Source organism: Mesoplodon densirostris, chromosome 18 (assembly GCF_025265405.1).
Source record: "Mesoplodon densirostris isolate mMesDen1 chromosome 18, mMesDen1 primary haplotype, whole genome shotgun sequence".
Taxonomy (NCBI): domain Eukaryota; kingdom Metazoa; phylum Chordata; class Mammalia; order Artiodactyla; family Ziphiidae; genus Mesoplodon; species Mesoplodon densirostris.
In genome coordinates this window covers 56,440,010-56,463,274 of record NC_082678.1, presented here as the reverse complement: position 1 = coordinate 56,463,274, position 23,265 = coordinate 56,440,010, and the positions used below count along the sequence as shown (strand labels likewise).

At 40.0% G+C, this 23,265-nt stretch overlaps 1 protein-coding gene across 2 annotated transcripts in view; it reads left to right on the top strand.

Moving 5' to 3' along the window:
• Positions 1–23,265, top strand: part of TADA2A (transcriptional adaptor 2A) — a 47,667-nt gene that overhangs the window by 12,552 nt on the left and 11,850 nt on the right. The window contains exons 5-10 of one of the 2 annotated variants that reach the window (XM_060082223.1): positions 8,319–8,410; positions 10,961–11,118; positions 12,328–12,410; positions 13,991–14,063; positions 19,904–19,967; positions 21,315–21,358. In XM_060082223.1, the coding sequence (XP_059938206.1) occupies positions 8,319–8,410; positions 10,961–11,118; positions 12,328–12,410; positions 13,991–14,063; positions 19,904–19,967; positions 21,315–21,358 (514 nt within the window). Of the gene's footprint in view, positions 1–8,318; positions 8,411–10,960; positions 11,119–12,321; positions 12,411–13,990; positions 14,064–19,903; positions 19,968–21,314; positions 21,359–23,265 lie in introns of both variants that reach the window. The other variant, XM_060082222.1, reaches the window with a different exon arrangement.

Genomic DNA, 23,265 nt, shown 5'->3' with positions numbered 1-23,265 from the left:
TCAGTTATCAAAGCCTAACTCCTAGTTCACCAAGTAGTTTTCTTACATTTGGCCTCCCATGTTGTTTTTCTTACAAGAAGGAATGCCGGTTGGGCATCTACTTGACAGTAATTTCACATGATGGGTTAATCCATTGATACATGTGTTAGTTTTCTCTTGCTGCCGTAACAACTTAACCAAAAATGAGGAGCTTAAGACAGCACAAATTTATCATCTCACAATTCTGTTGGTCAGAAGACCATTAGACTCAGTGGTTTGCTCCAGATTCTGTAAGGCTGAAATGAAAGTGTTGACCTGTCTGGGTTTTTATCTGGAGACCCTGCGGGAGAATCCACTTCCAGTCTACTTCCATTCTCATTCAAGTTGTTGACAGAATTCACTGCCGGGAGGTTGTGGGACGGATGCTACTGTTTCCTTATTAGTTGTTGGCCAGGGCTTACTCTTAGTCTCTGGAGGTTCCTGGCCCCCATTCTCAATATTCAAAGCCAGCAATGGCAGGGAGTCCTTGAGGGTTACTGATGAAATGCTTGGCATCTCTCTGACCTCTCCTGGTTCATCTCTCCTGTGCTGAATCTCTCTGACTCTTCTGCCTCTCTCTTCTACTTTTAAGGGCCGTGTGCTTATATTGGGCCCACCAGCATAATCTCCTTATTTTACAGTCAGTTAATTAGTACCTTAATCCCATTAGCATAGTCCCTTCACAGTAATATCTAGTTAGTGTTTGATTGCATAATCAGGGGACAGGAATCTTGGGGGCACTGGGGGACATCTTTAGAATTCTGTATACCGTAGCGCTGTAGCATATCTACTTCAGTCTCTTAAAAGTTTAGAAAGGGTAACTCAGCATCTCCAAGTCTGATTATTTATGAAGTCTTATTTAAGTGAGTTTCTGGGCCTGTAATGCTGAGAGTCAGATCCTGGTCCATAATGAATTAGTCAAAGAAATGCTCCTTAGTAAGAGTTCTTGGCAGCCAGCTGTCTAGCCTTCCCCTGCCTCTTTCTAAACACCCTCAGTCTTCTAAGTAGTTTCTTCACTAATTATAAGATTTGGAATACATTTTTTAATATTAGACTTTGTTTTTTAGAGTTATAGGTTCACAGCAAAATTGAGTGGGAAGTACAGAAATCTCTCTGCCCCCACAAATGCGTAACCTCCCCAAGTAGCAACCTCCCCCACCAGAACTGTACCTACGTTATCAATGAGGAACCTACATTGACACCTCGTTATCACCCAAAGTCCATAGTTTACATTAGGGTTCACTCTTGGTGATATACATTCTATGGGTTTGTAGAAATATATAATGACGTGTACCCACCAGTATAGTATCATACAGAGTAGTTTCATGTTCCTAAAAATCTTCTGGTGTTCTGCCTGTTCATCCTTCCCTCCCCCCAGCCTCTGGTAACTACTGATCTTTTTACAATCTCCATGGTTTTGCCTTGTCCAAAATGTCATATAGTTGGAATCATACAGCGTGTAGCCTTTTCAGATTGGCTTCTTTCACCAAGTAATATGTATTTAAGTTTCCTCCATGTCTTTTCATGGCTTAATAGGTCATTTCTTTTTTAGCACTGAATAATATTCTGTTGTCTGGATGTACCGCAGTTTATTTATTCATCCACCTACCGAAGGACATCTTGGTTGCTTCCAAGTTTTGACAATTAAGAATAAAGCAGCTATAAATATCCATGTGCAGGTTTTTCTATGGATATAAGTTTTCAGCTCCTTTGGGTAAATACCAAGGAACATGGCTGCTGGATCACATGGTAAGAGTATGTTTAGTTTTGTAAGCAACTGTCAAACTGCCCAAAGTGGCTGTACCATTTTGTATTCCCACCAGCAATGAAAGAGAGTTCCTATTGCTCCACATCCTCGTCAGCATTTGGCGTTGTCAGTGTTCTGGATTTTGGCCATTCTGATAGGTATATAGCGCTGTCTTGTTGTTTTAACTTGCATTTCTCTGACAACATACGATGTGGAACATCTTTTCATGTGAATAATTTTTTTCCCTTTTGTTAATTGCAGAATGAGTGAAGGGCTGGGGGAGAGTATGGTCAAAGCAGCTGTGGCTTTGAGTTCATTTCACCAGGGTTATCAGATCTTCAGAAAGTTGGCTTATTCTTCCTAAATTCACACAAGAATGCCTAGAACCAGAATACAAATTTATTCATTTGAATTGTGAAAATAATTCCTTAAAGGATAATTCAGTATAGTTTGGGTAGATTGAAGTTATCCACTGCCGGAAAGCTGACCGTGAGCTCTCGTCAGCTGTTCTGGGCACCATCCCTTCTGCATAATGCTGACGGCACGAAGTTTCACTCCAAGTCCACCTAACTCTGCAGATTACTTCATCCTTCTCTCACATATTCTACACCCATAAAACACACTTCAGAATTCTGTCCTTTATTTTGTAGAGCTTTTGGAGGTTACTAATACTTTCTTTTTTCTGCTAGTCTTTATCTATTCCCAGATAAGGAAAAGAAGAATCTTTCCTTCCGTAGGAATAATGACCAAATTTTGCTTTTCTACTCACGAAGCCACTAAAAACTTGCTTTTTTTTCTCTTTTTTTCTTTTTGCATATGAAGCCTCAGAAAACTTTAAATGGTTTTCAGTACTTTTGCCATCTCACGGTGCTGTATTTTTGGAAGTTACTCATGCTGTAGTGGGTGGTGCATTAATCAAGATTTCTGAGTTCTTTGCCTATTTTTGTCTTATAATTCTTAGAACCTTGAACAAGTCAAGGCACCTCTTTCAGCCACACCCTTTATACCAGTGATTCTTAAACTTTAGTGCATAAGAATCACCTGGGAGATTCTTAAAATTATAGATTCCTAGGCCTCACTGTTAGAAATTCTGGGTCGGTAGGGCCAAGATTGGGTCCAGAAATTGAATAATATTGATTCAACTTTAAGAAAAACTGACTTATGCCCATTTATTTTTTGGTGTAGAAAGTCTTTCTGGTTTATCTCACAGTAAAGTTGGTGAGGACTAATTAATATTCTAAAATACACTTTTAGAAATAACAGGCTTTTCAATTATGAGTTGTCATATTTACCTGTATTTATGGTACTTTCCAGATTGAGTGATTATTTTGAATTTAATACAGACAGAGACTCTGAAATTTCTCTTTCGGATCTCGTATCCGAAATATCTCATGTGAGGCATATTCCTAGTACGTGCTCAGATAAAATATATTGCTTATTAGTAATGTAATTTCACAGATCACAGATTTTTTTTGCCATTAACAAAAGATAGAACAATTTCTAAACGCCCATGTGATCTGAGGATGTCTTGTGTCACTTTTTTTTTTTTTAACTTAGTAAATTTCAAGCATATACTAAAATACAGAAAATGGTGTTTCAGTTATCTGTTGCCCCTAATAGCTGCCTCAAAACTTCATGGTTTAGGGACTTCCCTGGTGGCGCAGTGGTTAAGAATCCGCCTGCCAATGCAGGGGACACGGGTTCGAGCCCTGGTCCGGGAAGATCCCACATGCCATGGAGCAACTAAGCACGTGCGCCACAACTACTGAGCCTGTGCTCTAGAGCCCATGAGCCACAACTGCTGAGTCCACGTGCCGCAACTACTGAAGCCCGCGCATCTAGAGCCCGTGCTCCGCAACAAAGAGAAGCCACTGCAATGAGAAGCCCGCACACCGCAAGGAAGAGTAGCCCCCACTCGCCACAACTAGAGAAAGCCCGTGCGCAGCAATGAAGACCCAACATAGCCAAAGATAAATTAATTAATTAATTAACAAACAAAACAAACAAGAAAGCTTCATGGCTTAAAATAACAACCATTTTATTATTTTCACAGTTTTGTGGGTCAGGAATTCAGATTGGCACCATGAGAGTAGCTTTCATTGGTTCCACATGGTGTGCTGGGAATGGAAGTCCAAGGGGTTTTTTTCACTTTTAGCACCTCAGAATGGCTTGAGTTGGTTGAAATGGAACACCTTAACTGCCTGAGGTCTTTGGTTCCTCTCCAGGTAGCCTTAGGGCCTCTCTCTCTCCATGTGGCTGCTCCACGTGGTCTTTCCAGAAAGGAGGCTAGAATTCTTACGTGGTGGTTCAGGGCTACCAAAGGCGAAACAGTAGAAGCTGCCAGGCCTTCTTAAGCAAGTCACAGGTTCAGCCCTTATTAAATGGGAAGGGACCACATGAAGATGTGAATTCTAGAAGTTCCTTGGGGGCCACCATTGTAATCAACTACCACATATAGTGTAATAAATTCCCATATACCTGTCACTGGTTCTTAAAATTACCAACTCATACCCTACATCTTGTTTCATCTAAACCCGTACCCCTCCAGCTTATTTTGAAACAGATCCCCTAGATATCGTATCATTTCATCTGTAAATGTCTCATTAGGTCACTCTAAAATTTTAAAGTAACAAAGGTCACTTTTCACATTTCTCCAATCATCTCAAAAAGCTTTAAAAAAAAAAACTGCTCTCTTCTCCACACCTGAAACAATCACTATTCTGATTTTTATCACCATAGATCAGTTTTGCATATTCTAGAACTGCATATAAATGGATTCATTCCGTATGTACTCTTGTTTCTGGTTTCTTTCATTCAGCATGTTTTTGGGATTTATTCAAGTTGTATATAATAATAGTTCATTCTTTTTTGTTACTGAGTAATATTTCATGGTATGAATATAGCACAGTTTGTTTATCCATTCTCCTGTTGATAGAGACTGGACTTTGCCTAGTTTGGGGCTATTAAGAATAAAGCTGCTGTGAGGGACTTCCCTGGTGGTCCAGTGGTTGGGATTTCGCCTTCCAATACAGGGGTTCTCTTTGGAGAGCTAAGATCCAATATGCTTCAGGGCCAAAAAACCAAAACATAAAACAGAAGCCATATTGTAACAAATTCAATAAAGACTTTAAAAATGGCCCACATAAAAAAAAAAAAAGGGACTTCCCTGGTGGCACAGTGATTAAGAATCCGCCTGCCAGAGCAGGGTACACAGGTTTGAGCCCTGGTCCGGGAAGATCCCACATGCTGTGGAGCAAATAAGCCTGCGCGCCACAACTGCTGAGCCCACACTCTAGAGCCCGTGAGCCACAACTACTAAGCCCTCATGCCACAGCTACTGAAGCCCACGTGTCTAGAGCCTGTGCTCCGCAACAAGAGAAGCCACCGTGATGAGAAGCCCATGTACTGCAACGAAGAGTAGCCCCTGCTTGCCGCATCTAGAGAAAGCCCGTGCAGCAATGAAGACCCAATGTAGCCAAAAAATAAATACATAAATTAATTTTTAAAAAATACTTTAAGAAAGAAAAAAAGAATAAAGCTGCTTTGAACATTTTTGTATAAGGCTTTCTATGGACATATATTTTCATTTTTCTTGGGTAAACACTTAGGAGTGGAATTGCTGGGTCATAAAATAAATGATTATTTAACTTTTAAGAAACTGTCAAAAAGTTCCCTTAAATGGTTGTATCACTTCACACCTCAGCTAGCAGTGTATGAGAGTTCTGATTGCTCCACCTGCTTGCCAAGTTTTGTTGTTGTCATTTTCTTCATCCTCGTATTCTAGTGGGTATCATGAATGTGTAGTGGTATCATCATTTTTCTTTTACCTTTTACAGTGCTATTTGGAATTCAGATATGGTCCATACATTACAATTGATTGCCTCATATATTTATCCTGTGGGTTCTCCCTCTCCTTCCCCTCCTTCCCTCACTCTTTCTCTTGTTTCATATAGTTTGTTTAAAAACCTGGGTTTGGGGCCTCCCTGGTGGCGCAGTGGTTGGGAGTCCGCCTGCCGATGCAGGGGATACGGGTTCGTGCCCCGGTCTGGGAGGATCCCATATGCCGCGGAGCGGCTGGGCCCGTGAGCCATGGCCGCTGGGCCTGCGCGTCCGGAGGCTGTGCTCCGCAACGGGAGAGGCCACGGCAGTGAGAGGCCCACATACCGCAAAAAAAACAAAAACAAAACAAAAAAAAACCTGGGTTTATCTTATGGATGTTAGTGCAGTCTAGATTTTGCTGATTAACGTGTTCCTCTGATTTCTGTGTTTCCTACAAATTAGTAGTTAATATATACTGGCTATATTAGATTCATTCATGATCATTGTTTAGATCTTTTCTTCTGGAATTGCAAAATACATAGTTATCTTTCAGTTCTATCACTCCTTTTAATTTATGAGATTAAATAATTCTATAAAAAGAAATTTCATTATCTGTGTGGTCACCCTGAGGTAAAGTTTGTACAGAAGGGCAGGATAAATTATTTCCATTATTTACTAGTTTTGAAAGTATGAGTTGGTTCCCTGGCATCCTCTAGATATTTAGAAGGTTTAATGTGTTGTAATCCTTTGCAGTTCTTATTAATGCTCAGAATGTTCCATTTTTGGTCAGTGGGAGCCTCTACAAGTTGACCTCTGAATCCTTTTGACAGGACTCTTTTCATCTTTGAGAGTTTCTTTGCTCTCCAGTGTAATGAAATGTTCCAGTCTCATCTTGTACATTTCCTACCCAAACCTGGAATTGCCTTTTTCTTCAAGGAGCCCTGGTTCCTTTAGTGGGAAATTGTATTTAGAGACCACATACTGGGTGCTAGAAGTGTTCATTGCTACTGGGTTAGTCATTTTTTCTAGACCTTTTCATTGAACAGTGATAGGATTTTTTTTAATTTCTTGTACAATTTTTAAAGGTTACACGTCATTTACAGTTATTACAAAATATTGGCTGTGTTTCCTGTGTTGTACAATACATCCTTGTAGCCTCTCTTACACTCAGTAGTTTGTACCTCCCACTCCTCCACCCCTGTATTGTGCCCCCACCACTAGAATCACTAGTTCTCTATATAGGAAATTATTGTTTTAAGACAAATACAACATGAGTTCATACTAAAACTTTCTTGTTTTTAAATTTTATTTATTAATTAATTTTATTTATTTTTTTGGGTGTGTTGGGTCTTCGTTGCTGCGTGCAGGCTTTCTCTAGCTACAGCGAGTGGGGGCTATTCTTTGTTGCAGTTCCTGGGCTTCTCATTGCAATGTCTTCTCTTGTTGTGGAGTATGAGCTCTAGGCACGCGGGCTTCAGCAGTTGTGGCACGCAGGCTTAGTAGTTGTGGCTCGCGGGCTCTAGAGTGCAGGCTCGGTAGTTGTGACGCACGGGGCTTAGTTGCTCCGCAGCATGTGGGATCTTCCCGGACCAGGGCTCGAACCCATGTCCCCTGCATTGGCAGGTGGATTCTTAACCACTGCGCCACCAGGGAAGTCCCCATACTAAAACTTTGAATTCAAATAACAAGACTACGTGGTTTTACATAGCCTCATAGATCTTACATCTCTTTTTTTTCCCCAAGCTCCAAGTCCCACTGCACAGTGACACCAATACGGTTACTTATGTGCTTTACCCCACAGCATGTCAACGTGTAATAATCTCAGAATAACCACCAACACTACTTGAAAACAGTTTAAGATTTTTTTGGCAGTTCCTTTTACTTTTAAGGTATATTCTACTAGAAATATTTGGTCAAGTTACTGTGTTTTAAAGTCACTTGAGATTGTTTCTTCCCGTGTGATTATGCCTTAAAATTAATTCATGGGTTTATTTGTTACATTTTGCTTTTGATTCTTATGATTTTAAAATTTAATAGTTAATGTACAGTATTTATGTTTTCAAAGTCAAGTCTACAAACAAGGAATATTCAGAGAGGTTCAGCTTCTATCCTTGTCCTTTCCACCCTATCTCCTCCCTCCCTCCCCATAGGTAACCTTGGTTTTAATATATGGTTTATCCTTGCATTTTAAATGATAGAAATAGGGGCTTCCCTGGTGGTGCAGTGGTTGAGAGTCCGCCTGCCGATGCAGGGGACACGGGTTCATGCCCCGGTCCGGGAAGATCCCACATGCCGCGGAGCGGCTGGGCCCATGAGCCATGGCCACTGAGCCTGCGCGTCCAGAGCCTGTGCTCCGCAACGGGAGAGGCCACAACAGTGAGAGGCCCGCGTAACGCAAAAAAAAAATGATAGAAATATACATATTTGTATTCCTATCTTTCTTAGCTAAATGGGAGCATACTATAATACTTATATTTACCTTTTTGCTAAGTTTAAAAAACATATATTTCTGCCTGAGTTACAGTGGCATTTATGGTTGATAATATTTATTGTAGACTCTTGTAGCTAATGGTGGAAGTAGAGGTGGGGGCCTGTGGACAGCTAATAAGAATGTACTTTAGGCACCTCTCAATACCATGAGAATGACAGCCATTTGACTATAATTAGGATTACATTTGGGGTTGCCGGGTTCCATTTCTGTGTCTGTTCTTAGGCCAAACTTCTTCTTCCTTAGACCTCAGATTTTCCTGTTCTTGACCCCAGCTGGACTGCTCAAGAAGAAATGGCCCTTTTAGAAGCTGTGATGGACTGTGGCTTTGGAAATTGGTAAGAGCTTGGGAGTAAGGGTTCTCATGCGCTAGTGGGCTCCAAAAAGAAGGTGCTGTTGAGGGTAAAAGGAGGAGTCTCAGAAAAAGAAGTTTGGGGGCCATATGTTGCTTTTCTATTGACCCGTGACTTAGAGACAAGTCCTCTTCCCCTCTGCACATTATTTTCCAAGGCCTAAATGCCTCACAGGGCTATGAGATGTTTAGTGGTCCATGACTGGACAGCTCTAAAGGGCTGCTTTGGACATATCCACACAAGGAAGGTTGGTTATTCTTTTCTGAATAGTGGGGAAGTTTAGACTTATTAGTTATTGCTCCTTTCTGATTTCTGAATTTTTCTTGGCTGTAGATGCCCTCGTCATTTAAGTGAGTCAGACTTTAGACAGCCATGGCTTACCTGAGATTCAAGTTTGACAGACTGCCTATCCTCATTCCCTGTTTTTAGCTTGTAGGTACCTGCAAGAACTGAATAGCACTCATGGCTGTTGCCATGTGAGGGGACACTGCTTACTAATAATACCACCACTTTCATTTTTACCTTTTGGGAGTACTTTCACACCGATGATTTCATTTTGTGAACCAGATAGCAGAGGCTTTTTTTTTTTTAGTGATTTTATTTATTTATTTATTTATTTATTTTGGCTGAGTTGGGTCTTGTGTTGCGCGGGCTTCCCATGGTGGTGGCTTCTCTTGTTGCGGAGCACGGGCTCTAGGCATGCGGGCTTCAGTAGTGGTGGCTCGTGGGCTCTAGAGCGCAGGCTCAGTAGTTGTGGCTCACGGGCTTAGTTGCTCCGCGGCATGTGGGATCTTCCGGGACCAGGGATCGAACATGTGTCGCCTGCCTTGGCAGGCGGATTCTTAACCAATGCGCCACCAGGGAAGTCCCAGCAGAGTCATTTTTAAATATATTTTGTTCATGAAGAATCTGAAGCTTAGGGAGTTAAAATGACTTCTTACGACCACATAGTTTATTAGCGAAGGGCCCTTAACTAGCTCTTCCTTGTCCGACTTCCTAGTGTAGATAATCTATCCTGATGTTAATAGAATATACTGAGCTGCCTCCCTTACATCCAGGGCCTTGAAGAAGGAGAATTGAGTTCAGGTCACAGTTTGCTCGTATCCATTCATTGAACATTTATTAAGTATCATAACATACTGTTTACTATGGGAATACCAAAGAAGATAGGAAGAGTGACCATTCGCTTGCTAGTCATCTTTGGCCTGGTTTTTCACTTTTTCCTACCATTCTAACTGTAAAATAGGCTAATCCTCTTGGGCCCCCTTCCCTCTCAGCAAAGACCACAAAAAGACCATTATTTCTGTGTCTGCTGTGGGTAAGACACTAAGCCTGGTGGTGAGGATGCTAGAGCCAAGAATTATGACATGTATCCTGACCTCAAGAAGCTTATAGTCTAGTAGGGGAATCAAAATATATGTACAGATGATTCAAGTACACAAAGCAGAGCATAGTAATGCCTTAGGAGAAGGACAAGTGAAGTACTGTGGAAGAGAAGTTGAGAGCAGACTTGGAGAGATTTCACCTGTACCTTTCCATCATCTGGGCCAGGAGTCAGAGTTCTTAAGTAAAGATTAAGTGGCTTTGTCACTTACATGCTTTGTGTTCTTAAGCAAGTTTCTTAATCTCTTTGGGCCTCATTTTTTCATCTGTGAAATTGAGATAGTAAATACACTACACAGTTAATACTAGGATTTATTTAAATTATGTTGTGAATATTTCTAGCTGAGAGCTTGGTCTGTCATGAGAGCTCTAGTAAAGAAATGTTTGTTCATGTGAAGTGTTTTGTAAACTATAAAACATGTGAATATAAAACTACTCTTGGGGCTTCCCTGGTGGTGCAGTGGTTGAGAGTCCACCTGCTATGCAGGGGACACGGGTTCGTGCCCCGGTCTGGGGGAATCCCACATGCCACGGAGCGGCTGGGCCCGTGAGCCATGGCTGCTGAGCCTGCGCGTCCTGGAGCCTGTGCTCCGCAACGGGAGAGGCCACAACAGTGAGAGGCCCGCGTACCGCAAAAAAAAAAACAAAACAGACTACTCTTAATGTACATTTTGAATGTTCTGAAGTGGCTTATTGTTATTTATAGCAATTCTTTCGGTGGAGCCTAGCTTACATATTTTCTAGTGGTCTTCCTTTCTTTTGGTAGAAAGGAAAGGGCTTTTTATGTTTTTATTTTTTTGGCCACGCCGTACGGCATGTGGGATCTCTGTTTCCCGATCAGGGATCGAACCCGCGCCCCCTGCATTGGAAGGGCAGAGTCTTAACCACTGGACCGCCAGGGAAGTCCAGGAAAGGGCTCTTCAAATATTGTTTCCGTATCTCGGAATAGCGGGATCTGGCACATCAGATTGCACCAGTGCTGTGTTTATATTTGTCTCAGTGTTCTGCTGATAGCTCCATGATACCAGTTTGGAGGTGTCAAGTTCCAGACGTTATATAGGTAGGACTTAAAATATGGAAAGAACAAACCATGCTTTCACCATTATGTGTAGATGAAAGCACTACTTCCTTCTCTCTTTTTCCACACTCTAGGCAGGATGTAGCCAATCAGATGTGCACCAAGACCAAGGAGGAGTGTGAGAAGCACTACATGAAGCATTTCATCAATAACCCTCTATTTGCATCTACCCTGCTAAACCTGAAGCAAGCAGAGGAGGCAAAAACGGCTGACACAGCCATTCCATTTCACTGTAAGTACCTCCCTGTATCAGTAAGAGAGTCCAGTATTCAGCTCATTTTAATTAATCATCTCAGTGTTGAGTCCAAGAAGCAATTTGTTATTTTTGTTCACTTGGTTGTGGTAATAATAGCGAACTCTTCTTTTTCTTTTTTTTTATTTTCTTTTTTAAATTTTTAAATTTTTTTTTTTGCGGTATGCGGGCCTCTCACTGTTGTGGCCTCTCCCGTTGCGGAGCACAGGCTCCAGACGCGCAGGCTCAGCGGCCATGGCTCACGGGCCCAGCCGCTCCGCTGCATGTGGGATCTTCCCAGACAGGGGCACGAACCCGTGTCCCCTGCATCGGCAGGCGGACTCTCAACCACTGCACCACCAGGGAAGCCCATCGTTTTCTTTTTTTTAATCTCATGTGACTTAGGGACTCATGGGTCTTCTAACAAAACATAACCAAACCCATGATGAATTATAAATGGACATCTTTTCTGAATGACTCCCAGAGCACGAGTAATGAAATATGAATGTTTTTCTTTCCCCGCCTCTTTCCTCATGTTCTCTGGAAACATAGGTGACTAACTCAAAACCTGATGATACCTCCTATTTGGATAACCCTTTGGATGTTATTAGCACTTTGTTCTCAAATGCCTTAGACCATTTCTTCCTCATGGCAACCCAGTGAGACAGGCAGAGCAAGTGCTTTTGTTTTGCACACAAGGAAACTGAGATTCAGAAAGGTTAAATAATTTGTACAAGGTCATGGGACTAGTGGATGTTACAGTAGAGCCTGGACTCAATTCTGGCTTATTCCAAATCCAGTGGGGTTTTTTGCCTGTCAGTTGGATGGGATTTGTAAATTGAGATTGGTCCTAAGGGGTAAAGGAGCTGAAACAGACAGGGTAAATACTTAAGTTCTGTAATACTGAAGAAAAGATCCTTGATTTTCTTTCATATTAGGAAAGCAAAAATAAGAGGGAATTTCTGTATTTATTTAGAGGATTCCCTAAGTCTTAGTTTCCTTTTCAAGAAATCAATTTGTTTCCATTAACACTTTATCTTTTTTTACTTTTTCTTTATAAAAATCTCTTGCATTTTATTTATCCTCTCAGACACTGTCTTTCTCCAAACAAAAATATTTCAGAGTCTAAATGAGGACTTGCTTTGTGTCACTTTTTTATGTCAGTATCTTATTAAGTAACTAAGAAAAACTAAATTCTTTCAGCTACAGATGACCCTCCCCGACCTACCTTTGACTCCTTGCTTTCTCGGGACATGGCAGGATACATGCCAGCTCGAGCAGATTTCATTGAGGTAAGAGAAACTTGTTTTTGTTTAGGATGAGGCTATATCTCTTACCTATAGGTTCCATACCACTAAAAAGAGACTTTGATAGCACTGTAACTTGTCGAGCCACATTTTCTCCATTTGAGTGCCTTTTTCTCATTTGTAAATAAATATTTCTTTTAGAAAGGTAAAAGTTCTTCAGAGCAAAAATTTATTTATTTTTTTAAATTAAATTATTTTATTTTATTTATTTTTATTTTTGGCTGCATTGGGTCTTCGTTGCTGCGTGCGGGCTTTCTCTAGTTGGGGGGAGCGGGGGCTACTCTTTGTTGCAGTGTGCGGGCTTCTCATTGCAGTGGCTTCTCTTGTTGCAGAGCACGGGCTCTAGGCACCTGGGCTTCAGTAGTCGTGGCACATGGGCTCAGTAGTTGTGGTGCATGGGCTTAGTTGCTCCACAGCATGTGGGATCTTCCCAGACCAGGGCTCGAACCCGTGTCCCCTGCATTGGCAGACAGATTCTTAATCACTGTGCCACCAGAGAAGCCCCAAAAACCTATTTCTTAAGTTTCATTCCACATCTAGGGGTTTTCGAGGTTGTACTATATCAGGGGGTTGGCAAACTTTCTATGAAGGTCCAGATAGTAAATATTTTATATTTTGTAGACCATAAATTCTCCATTGGAACTAAACTTTGCCATTATTATGCAAAAGCAGCATAGATAGTAGTAAACAAATGAGCGTGCCTGTGCTCCAGTAAAACTATTTACAGAAATAGGCAGTGGGCTGAACTTGGTTATAGGCTGCAGTTTGCTGACCTCTGTACTATATTCACAAGTTTATGAAGAATGATGAGTGTGTATAAAAACTACATGTTCTTCATTCAGCCATGGAGTTAAAAGCCATGTGAATGTAGTCACAGGTCTCTTGATGTATTACCTAATCCGCAATTATAGTGCTCTTGGAGGTGATTAAAGTTTAGCAAACTACAAACAATTTTGCTAGCCACACCCAAGTCAGCATTTTGTTCATGGCAGCTGCTGTTGTAGAGCTACCTCAGAGACACTACCCCTACAGACTGCAGTCATTGAATAGAACATGAACAAATCTACCCATTGAGCTGTGTAAGCAAGATTATGGGATAAATAGAGCCCTAGATGGTGGTAAAAGGGTAGATGAATTAATGCAGACAATTTTCTTACCTAAATATTGGTTAGGCCAGAAAGTTCTTTCAGGTTTTTCTGTAAGATGTTACAGAAAAACCCGAACGAACTTTTTGGCAAACCCAATACTCGAAGGGCTAGTAGGAGTTAGATTTTCTTGAGTTAGATTTCATGAACAGACTACTTTTAGTTTTTAGAACAATACGTTTGGCTTTATTCCTGGACTCAGAACTTTCTCATTTTTTGCCGTCACTGCTGCCTGAAAGCCTCTCAGTTTTTTCCCATGACTTATTTACTTATGGCAGTTGTCCTGGCCTTGTACTCCATTCAGTACTTTTTAGCAAGTGTTTGTTTATATACTTGCCATTTGCTTCTAAAGCATGGCTCCTGTAAAGGCGTTACTCAAAGCTGATGGATTTTAGATGGGAATTTTTTTTCCCCAAACAGGAGTTTGACAATTATGCAGAATGGGACTTGAGAGACATTGATTTTGTTGAAGATGACTCGGACATTTTACATGGTAACATTTTATTACAGCCAATGTTTTTATTGATTGCAAACTGTGATGACACGGTATTGGGTGCTAGAAATATAAGAATGAATAAAACATGTCTCCTGCCCCTTATGGGACTCAAATTACAGTGGTTAAGTTGCTGAACTTACCCTGTTGCTGGGATTTGACCATAATGAGAAAGATCATTTGTGATGATGGTGAGAATGTTGATCATATAAGGGTAGCTGGGAATATCCCATCCCTTGGACTGTGTGAGCTTTCTTTTGGCTGAGATAAGCCTACACTGAGGTAATTGGTTAAATGGCCCTCACTGCCTCTTTAAAAGAAAGGGAATCAGGGTGAAGACCTTGGGACTTCAATAACAACTGCTGATACTAGATGTTCACTATAATTTGTTACCCCAGATTTCCCATAGCAGGGGAAAAGAATGGAAGTTCAAGAGTTTTTAGACCAAGATTAGAAATCTCTTGTTTCTCAGAATTGTTGAATTTTTAGCACTTCTGAATTCTCATCTAAGATTAACCCTCTAAGGATTTATGTCAACTCTTTTGTTAGAACGTAAATGGCTAATGCCAACAAGGCTTTTAAAAGTGGATGGTTAGACTTTCAGTGAATGTCTTTTTTTCCTTCTTTCCATTTTCGGTGAACTACATATTTAAAATAATCCCCAATCTTCTGTTTCATTTCAGCCCAGAATTGAGGGTGAAGCAGTAGGTGAATAATGCTCCTTTGGTTTCTGTATTTCCTAAACAACATCTTCATTGCTTTTCTTAAATGTATATCCCAGGTAGGAAAGGCAAGTTAGAATCCTTGTTGAATTTTAAATCGAGTTTTCATGTTGCATTAACTGGTCCTCTGTCACTTGAAGGGGAGTTTTATTCTTCTCTCCGTAGAAGAGCTGACTAGATATTTGTTACATCAGATCTGGGACCAAGAAAGAGTCCTCATAAAGATTTTACCTTTAGAGTTTTTTCTCTACATATTTCTTGAGCAGTTGTCTTTGCAAAATTTCATTTCTCTTCTCCCACACAACTTTAAGGAAAGTCAAAGTGACGTAGATTGAACTAAAAGAGGAAAGCTTTAAAGCAAACTGCTTTAGCATTCACTAGAGCCATTGTGTTTGTTCAGTCTTCCATGTCAATCTCTGCTTTTCAACCCTGATAATTCATGTTATTGTCTATCCTCACCTCGTGTGTCATTCTCTTGAAGGCAGTGTGCAGGTTGCCATTCAGTATTTCTCATCATACACACCAGCTTTGATTAAAATGGTATTGTTTCCTGGCTTGTATCTTTCTTATCTAGAATGCAAAAAAGCAGTTTCATAAATATCATTCTTTTAGATACTATTCAAAAGTACTGAACTTTTGGAAGTCAAAATCTCTTATATCAGTCATGGCTCAACTATGTAAGGGACTTGCTGAATCACTTCTCCAGGCCCTAATCCAAGGTCTTCATTCTTAAGCCTCAACATTATTAAGAAAACTGTAGTAATGGTTGGTATTTAATTTCACTCTTCATCCTGTGTGGAAGCATGATTTGCAATTTCTGCTGGTGCTCTTATGGTCCTTTCTGTAATTAAGTGAGGGCAAAAGGAAAAAAAATCAAAAAGAATCAACTGATTAACAAGTTTTATTTCAGTTAGCATTTCAAACCTATAACATACTTTAGTTATTTGTGTTCTTTCTACAGTTTCTGCAGCCTTTTAAGTTATTTGATTCTAATTCATTTGAACTAAGAATCAGTTATTGATTGTTATACATAAGTAGTTTTAACAGCACTTATATAACAATCCCTGCCTCTCCTTTCCCTCCCTGTCTAGTAGTGAACTGTAAGATGTTTAGATGGGTGCTTTTTAAAAGATGATAGCATCATAAAGAGGTTTGGCAGGACTGGAGATCAAAGGGATGACTTGCTGGTGCCACAGAGGGATGCTTTGTTTATGGCTCTGAGTTCTCATATTAGCTCCTTTGGCAGTATGACCCACTGTCCAGTTGGGCACATATTGTTCCAGCAGTTTCTCCTGGAACTCTCAGTGAAGGGGACTAGGAGCCCAAGGAAGCTAGGAGGGAATGAGAAGGAGCTTTTTATGCACACCTAGAACAGAAAGAGGGGCACATATTTTGTGTACATCAGGACAGTGATTCAACCTCAGGCTTGCTTCTGAGTCACTGTGATCTTGGTCAAGTCCTTGGAATTTTGCATGCTGTTTCTTTGTGTCCCTGGCCAACAAAGAACAGATGATGCTGATTAGTCAGGGTGAATGTCTCCAATGAATCGTGGTACATAATTCAGATTGGTGTTATTGCCATTCCATTATACCATTATACTCTTAATATTACTGAGCATTAATAACATTCCTTTTATGTTTCCTCACTTACAACTACTGGAAGGAAGTAAACTGTTTGACTGGGCTTTGTATCCCATCGCCTAGAAAGATTGCATCTAGAAAATTGGGTAATGCCATGAAGCTCTTTTCCTCACCCAAGACTTTTGCTGTGATTTATGGAATTTGTCTAATAAAGGGGGTTTAAATGGTCCATTATAGAGGCCTGGGACACAATGGAGGGACATGTAATTACATTCCACCATACCAGAAGTCTTTCAGAATGGGCCCCCAAAAGATATTGCATGTGAAGTGGTGTCTAAGGAAGAAAATAAGGAGGTTCTGAATGACACCCTAAATGACACCTCCTAGTATTTTATTGAAATAAGCAGAAATTATTGGTCCAGAGAGAGAGATGCAAAAGACATAACTCGGCACTCCCTGTGGCATGTTGTGGGATGTCAGTGCATACACACAGCATAGTTTCCGTTTCCTTAGGGGACATCGCTCTCCATCTGCTTTCATTTGGGAAAATCTCTCCTAAATTTGTGGACTCTTCTTTCTCAGAGTTTCATAGGTGCTAAGCCCTGCGTGCAGCATCTTCTAATCATTGCTGGCCCATAACCCAGGCAAGCAAGAGGCATCATGAGCTCCTTCCTCTGCACTGGGCCTGTGTTTTCAGCACTTCTCAGGGTTGCACATTAGAGCAGTTCACTCTCCTTCTATTTGGAAAGCCAATTTCAGCAAAATTTCTTGGCCAGATGTGGATACTCCCCCACTTTTTCCCCCCAGATTTTCTTTCTTTGGTCCGTATTGTTAGCCTTTAGAGCCTTTAACAATTAGTCGATCAGAGGTCCAGCCTGGTCACTGTGCCTATTACCTACCTATTGGCAGTGCCCTTCCCTTGATGGTGATTTGGCTGCTTTATGTTTAGGACTTTTTAGACATAAATGCTATTAATAATAATAGCTAATACGTATAGCACTTACTGTTTGCCAGGTACCATTTAAGTCCTTGACACACATGAACTCATTTAATCCTCACAAAACTCTTTGGGTTAGGTGTTATTACTGTTACCCCCATTTTATAGATGGGGGAATTGAGTAGTAGGAATCTTAAGTAACTTGCCTGAGGTCAAGAGGTAACCTGCAAGTGGCAGGGCCATCTTGAGTCTATGCTCTTAATATTGTGCTATACTTAATGTCTCTACAACCTTGAACCTTTTTTTTTTCTTTTTAGATCTCACATTTTTTATCTTCTATAGCTTAACCACATTCCTGAGAAGTGGAAATAGATATTTTCCCATTCTACTTTCAGAGAAATGCACAAAGGAGTGAAGTGACTTGGCTAAGGCTTCCTAGTTGCTGACTTTTAACCATTAGGTCACATGGTTGTCTTTCCTTCATAGCACTACTTGTGTACATCTCGGCCAAAATCTTTGGGGGGAAATGACTTTTAAAAAGCTTTGCTTCTGGGGAATACCTGAGTCACAGGTTTGTGCTTGTGTGCTTGCAGTAGGGATTTTGATTGGCTTCTCTGCAGTTAAGGCCTCTGAGTAGGTTTTCTTGCCAAGCAAGCAGCAGGTGCCTTCTGTCAGGAAAACAGAAACATGTTGCCAGCTATTTTGAACAATGTTAGAAATACACTGCAGTGGGAAGGAGCTGCCTCTGACTTCTGCCCACTTCTTGAAATATTTTAAGGCCAGCCGTTTGGAAACTTTGTTATCAGTCCCCAATGTGGTCACAGGGAGACTAGTCATCCCCCAAAACTGAGATTTCAGAGGCCTGGCATCAATGGAGAGGTTATGGGTGCTTTGGGTTTGTTTGTTTTTAAGGAGCTCTGGGTCTTTGCCTGCTTTACTAGACCCTCCACTCACTTTCAGTAGAATATGAACCTGTGATTCTCTTTCTTTCAGTGTCTGCCTCATTTCTGTTCTGCCTGCTGTGCTGTGGTCCTCCCTGGGTTATTCATGCAATTAAGATCTTATAAGCAGTTGCTGCTATCTGAGTTTGCTTCATAAAGACAAGGGAGAGCTTCAACTATGAATTTTTCTCTGGGAGAATTCCAGTTCTCCCACTTGTTTCTCTGTGTTCCCTTCCTTCCCTTTGTTCTCCAGGGCCAGTTTTACAAGTTTAAACTACTGAAATGATCAAGCACCAGAACCATTTATCAGCAGGATTTATTTATAGAGTTTTTCTGTAACACAGTCTCTTCAGTTTTTTTCTGTTTAATTAAGTCATTCCCGCACACATCTCAAGAAACAACATGATAAGTTAGTGTCTTAGAAAAATTACCGAAATATTTTGTCAAAATTAGCGCTAACTTCCGCTGGATCTTCAGGTAGTTTCTTTCCTATTGAACTCATCTTATTATTGAGTAGATAAATGAGATAAGGCACCTAAAGAGCCTGGAACGTGATAAATACTCAGTGTATGACAACTATTTACTTAGCTATTTTATTTGCTTCTCTTTCTGCCTTGAACTGTTGACGTCCTAATTTCTCTTTCTCATAAGAAGTAAAGGTAGAGTCCGCCATAAAACTTGTACTTGGTTGTACTGCATGTCAGAGACAGTTCTCTTCTCCCCATGCCTCCTTCCTCTCCCACCACACAGTTATGTAAAGTGCATCTCCACCAGCACAGCGTTCTAGAGCCTATCATTCCCCAGCAGTTTTATTAGGAAACACTGGCAGGGTATGGGGCATTCTGTGGTACCTATGCTTCTATATGGAACACATGTAAATCAAGAAAGAGTTCATTTATAGAAAGAGTTCTGCAACCTGAAAAAATGTTTAAAAACCATTGCCTTAAATCTTGGACCTGATATTATTGAATTATTTTTAGTTTGTGGGCAGTTATGAGGAAAAACGAAGCAATGTTGTTTAAATTTTTGAACTTGTTAGAAATGAACAAAAGATCCATGATAGTTAATACTTCTTTTTTAATACTTAAAGTTTAAAAAGTATTGCAGTCATTCATCTCTTCAGGTCATCCAGCTAGAATTTATGTTATTTTTATCTCAGACCCAAGGGAGAATGGCCTGGATAAAGTATTCCTGGTCATTTCCCAGTGATTGAAGTTATATACAGATGTAGTGCATCTGCTCATAGCTCAGCATGTTAGATTTTGGTAGTTCGTTCTTCTAATCTGAAACTCTGACAGATGTAATTTCTAGTCCATGTGTTACTAAAGTTCAGACTCCTTGTTGAACTGTTATATGAAAGCTAATAATATACATAGCAAAGCATGGTCAAAAGAGGTGTTCAGGAAAAAGCAGAAATTGTTATCTATAGCGTAATCCCATATAAACATATACTTAGGAGAAAAGAACTTTACTGTAATTTACTGATACAGAAATTCACTATCCTAGGGTATTTTTGTTTCCAAGAGACAGATTTCCTAGACCAGTGAGTGTGGAATAGTTAGCAGTATGAGGTTGAAAGTTTAGGACAACTTGGGCAAAAGATTTCTTCTTGTCTTGGCTTTATTTATATGTAAGGGTTTGTTTGTTTGTTTGTTTATAGCTCTGAAGATGGCTGTAGTAGATATCTATCATTCCAGGTTAAAGGAGAGACAAAGGCGAAAAAAGTAAGTCTAGAAAACCATCCTGCCTTCTTTTGGCTTTGGACTATTGACCACCTATAGCCCATAAGAACAAGTTCCACTTGTGGCTCATCTTAGGACCTTGAGGAATACACTTAACCTCCTTGGATCTCAATTTTTCCATCTGTTAAAAGGAGATAATAATACCTCTCCTTTTCTTGCTTTTTAACCTCCTCCTTCCTTACCCTTTCTTGATGTTTTGGTGACCAATGAATAATATGGATACACTGTTTTAAGGAAAAAAGGAACAAGAAAAATTCAAGATATTATTAAGTTGTTACGCTTAATAATGCTCTATTCTAACTGCTCAGTTTTTATGAGAAGCCTTTTATGTACAAGGATTTCAAAGAAATTATGAACAAGTTTCAGTCACTCTTGGTTATTCCTTCTCTTTGCAACAGAACAAAAAACATACATTGAGACTGAGAAATTATGGATCCCAAACCCCTATTGGATTACAGAGACTTTAACAGTTCAGAGAAGGGTATGCGGAGGGTGTGTGTGTATGTATGTGTAGGCATGTTACCTTGGTGTTAATAACTAGAGATACAGTGGCATCACAACAAGAAAAAGGAATGGGACTTGGGAGGCACTCTGGAGGGACCAAGACATGATCTAAAGGAAAGCTTACTCTCTGCGTGTCTGGAGTTAGCTTCTAAGAAGCGCTGAAGATTACCCAGCTGTTCTTGTGAGAAGCTTCATTGCTAGTCATGAATACCTCCGGTATAAATCAGAGTTTCCAGACGTGTAGCTCTGCATGGTTTACCTAAATTCTGTTTTGCTTAAAACACGGAATTAGAGCTAGACAGTGTTGTAGAACTCAGTAGTTGAGGTCGCTATTAGATCTTATGCTTTATGATGACCTTCCATTAAACATGCACGAGATTTATTTCAAATAGCTTCAAGGCATTCTGCGAATGTACAGTTGTAAATGTTGAGTGTGTGATCACAGATTTCCCTTAAACGGCTGTTCTCAATTATCATTTCCCTAAGCTGAATAGATGATTTTTATGATATGGACACAGATTCCCTTCTGTTTCATCTTAAGTTACAGACATGTGTTTTTCACTATTTGTGAGTGCTTATTGATCTGTTCATTCATCCAGCAGATAGTTATTGAGAATCTACAGTGCCCAAGGAGAGGAAAAATATATGATGCTTGAGAGCCTGAAATTGTGCTAGAGACTTACTGACCTGCAGAACTTTGTGGGGAGTGACTTCTCTGGACCTCCGTATTCCCCCTTGCAGTGTTTAGGATGTCTAATGAAAGCTGTGTGTGGAAAACATTGTTAAATGTGACACTGATTATCCTATATATGTTTTTCATTCTAGAATTATAAGAGACCATGGATTAATCAACCTTAGAAAGTTTCAGTGTAAGTATTAGTTTTCCTTATTTTAACATTTCTCCCAACATTATTGAATAGTTTTAAACAAATCATTTATGACAGTAGGTCTTAATCAAGGTTGCATGTTAGCATCACCTAGGAAGCTTTAAAAAATGCTGATGCCTGACAGTCACCTCAGACTAATTAAGTCAGAACCTCTGGAGGTAGAGCTACAGCATCTGTATTTTTTTAAAGTCTTCAAGGCAATTCTGTTGCATCGTAAGAGTTACAAACCATTAATATATGGTCAGTAACACTAGCATGAGAATTCTTTTTTTTTTAATTAGTATAGTAATTAAAGCATGAATATTAATGGATCATTTTCTGGAACTGGATAGGGTTGTGTTTTGGAATTATATGTTAAACATAAAATAACTTTGACCATCAGGTTGTGAAAATATTTTTATGGAAAAAAATTAACAGAAAATGATAGCTTTATTTTGCATGGTCGGGGCAAACAAGCAAGAAAAGACATTAGCATTGTATGATGATGAAATAAACTGTGATTTTTAAATGATTGCTAACTTTGACCTTTTAAATATTTGGCGATAACCTGTGCTGGGCGGAAAGAGTCTCTGTACTTTTTCTTCTTCTACACTGTAGAGTTTGTTCAGAACATAAGAATGATGATATCATAATAATTGCAATATTTATATATGTTTATAATAGTTGTATGTCACAAGACTTTTTTTTTGTAAAAGTACCTAATGATTGTGCTTTGTATGCTAATTGATAGAATCTTACAGGGTTTGACACTCTGTGCCAGGAGGGTTCAGGTCAGCCAGTCTTGGGTTAAGTATCATTTAATAGAGTCATGGTGGGCTTCCCTGGTAGCGCAGTGGTTGAGGGTCCGCCTGCCAATGCAGGGGACATGGGTTCGTGCCCCTGTCTGGGAAGATCCCACATGCCGCAGAGCGGCTGGGCCCGTGAGCCATGGCCGCTGAACCTGCGCATCTGGAGCCTGTGCTCTGCAATGAGAGAGGCCACAACAGTGAGAGGCCCGCATACTGCAAAAAAAAAAAAAAAAAAAAAAAAAAAAATAGAGTCATGGTCATAAGTAGGTTACATTTTATGTCCTTTACTTTTTCACTTTCCATTACACACATTATGGTGTTTTGACGATGTCACTTCTAATAGTTACATAATATGTTGTATAGATACGTAAATATATAATGACGTGCTTAACCTGTCTTTTATTATTAGATCTTTAGCTTATTTTCAGTGTTTCTCTAATCATTATAAATAAAGCTAAGGTAAACTTGTTTGTGAATAGAGCTTTGTCTGTATTTAGAATTGTTTTTTTAAGATAGATTCCCAGAAGTGGAATTAAATAGGTCAAAGAATATGATTATTAAAAATGCTTAACACATGCTGCCAGATTGTTTCCTAAAAGATGGTTTTATCAATTTATATTCCGTCTAGCAGTATACAGTATTGCCTATTCAACCTCATCCTCATCGAGAGCTGTGGGTTTGCAAAAATAACCCAAGGTCAGATCTCCCTTGCCCTTTCTGTAGACAATAATTGGTCACGTTCTGATAGCCACAGTAGTGGGTTCCTTTGTCTGAATTCCTGGGCTTTCCACGATAGGTCAATTGATTTTAACCTTTACATAGTAGACCTTGACTCTTGTATAAATTCTGTTCTCAGCTGGTGGACAGAGGTCAGTTTAGCCTCTTTATTCTTTTAACTGTATTTCTTACATACAGAGCTGAGAGGAAGCTCTGTTGCTTCCGAGAAAAGTGGTATGTGCGTTGTGGTTTGAGAGGTCTTCAGTTGCCATTATACTGAATGTACGTGTGACCTTAATATGTAGGCATAGGAGTTTTTTTCATCAAATTAAAAACTTTTACTCCAAATGTTTCTGTATTATCCCTGTAGTGGGGGCGGGGAGT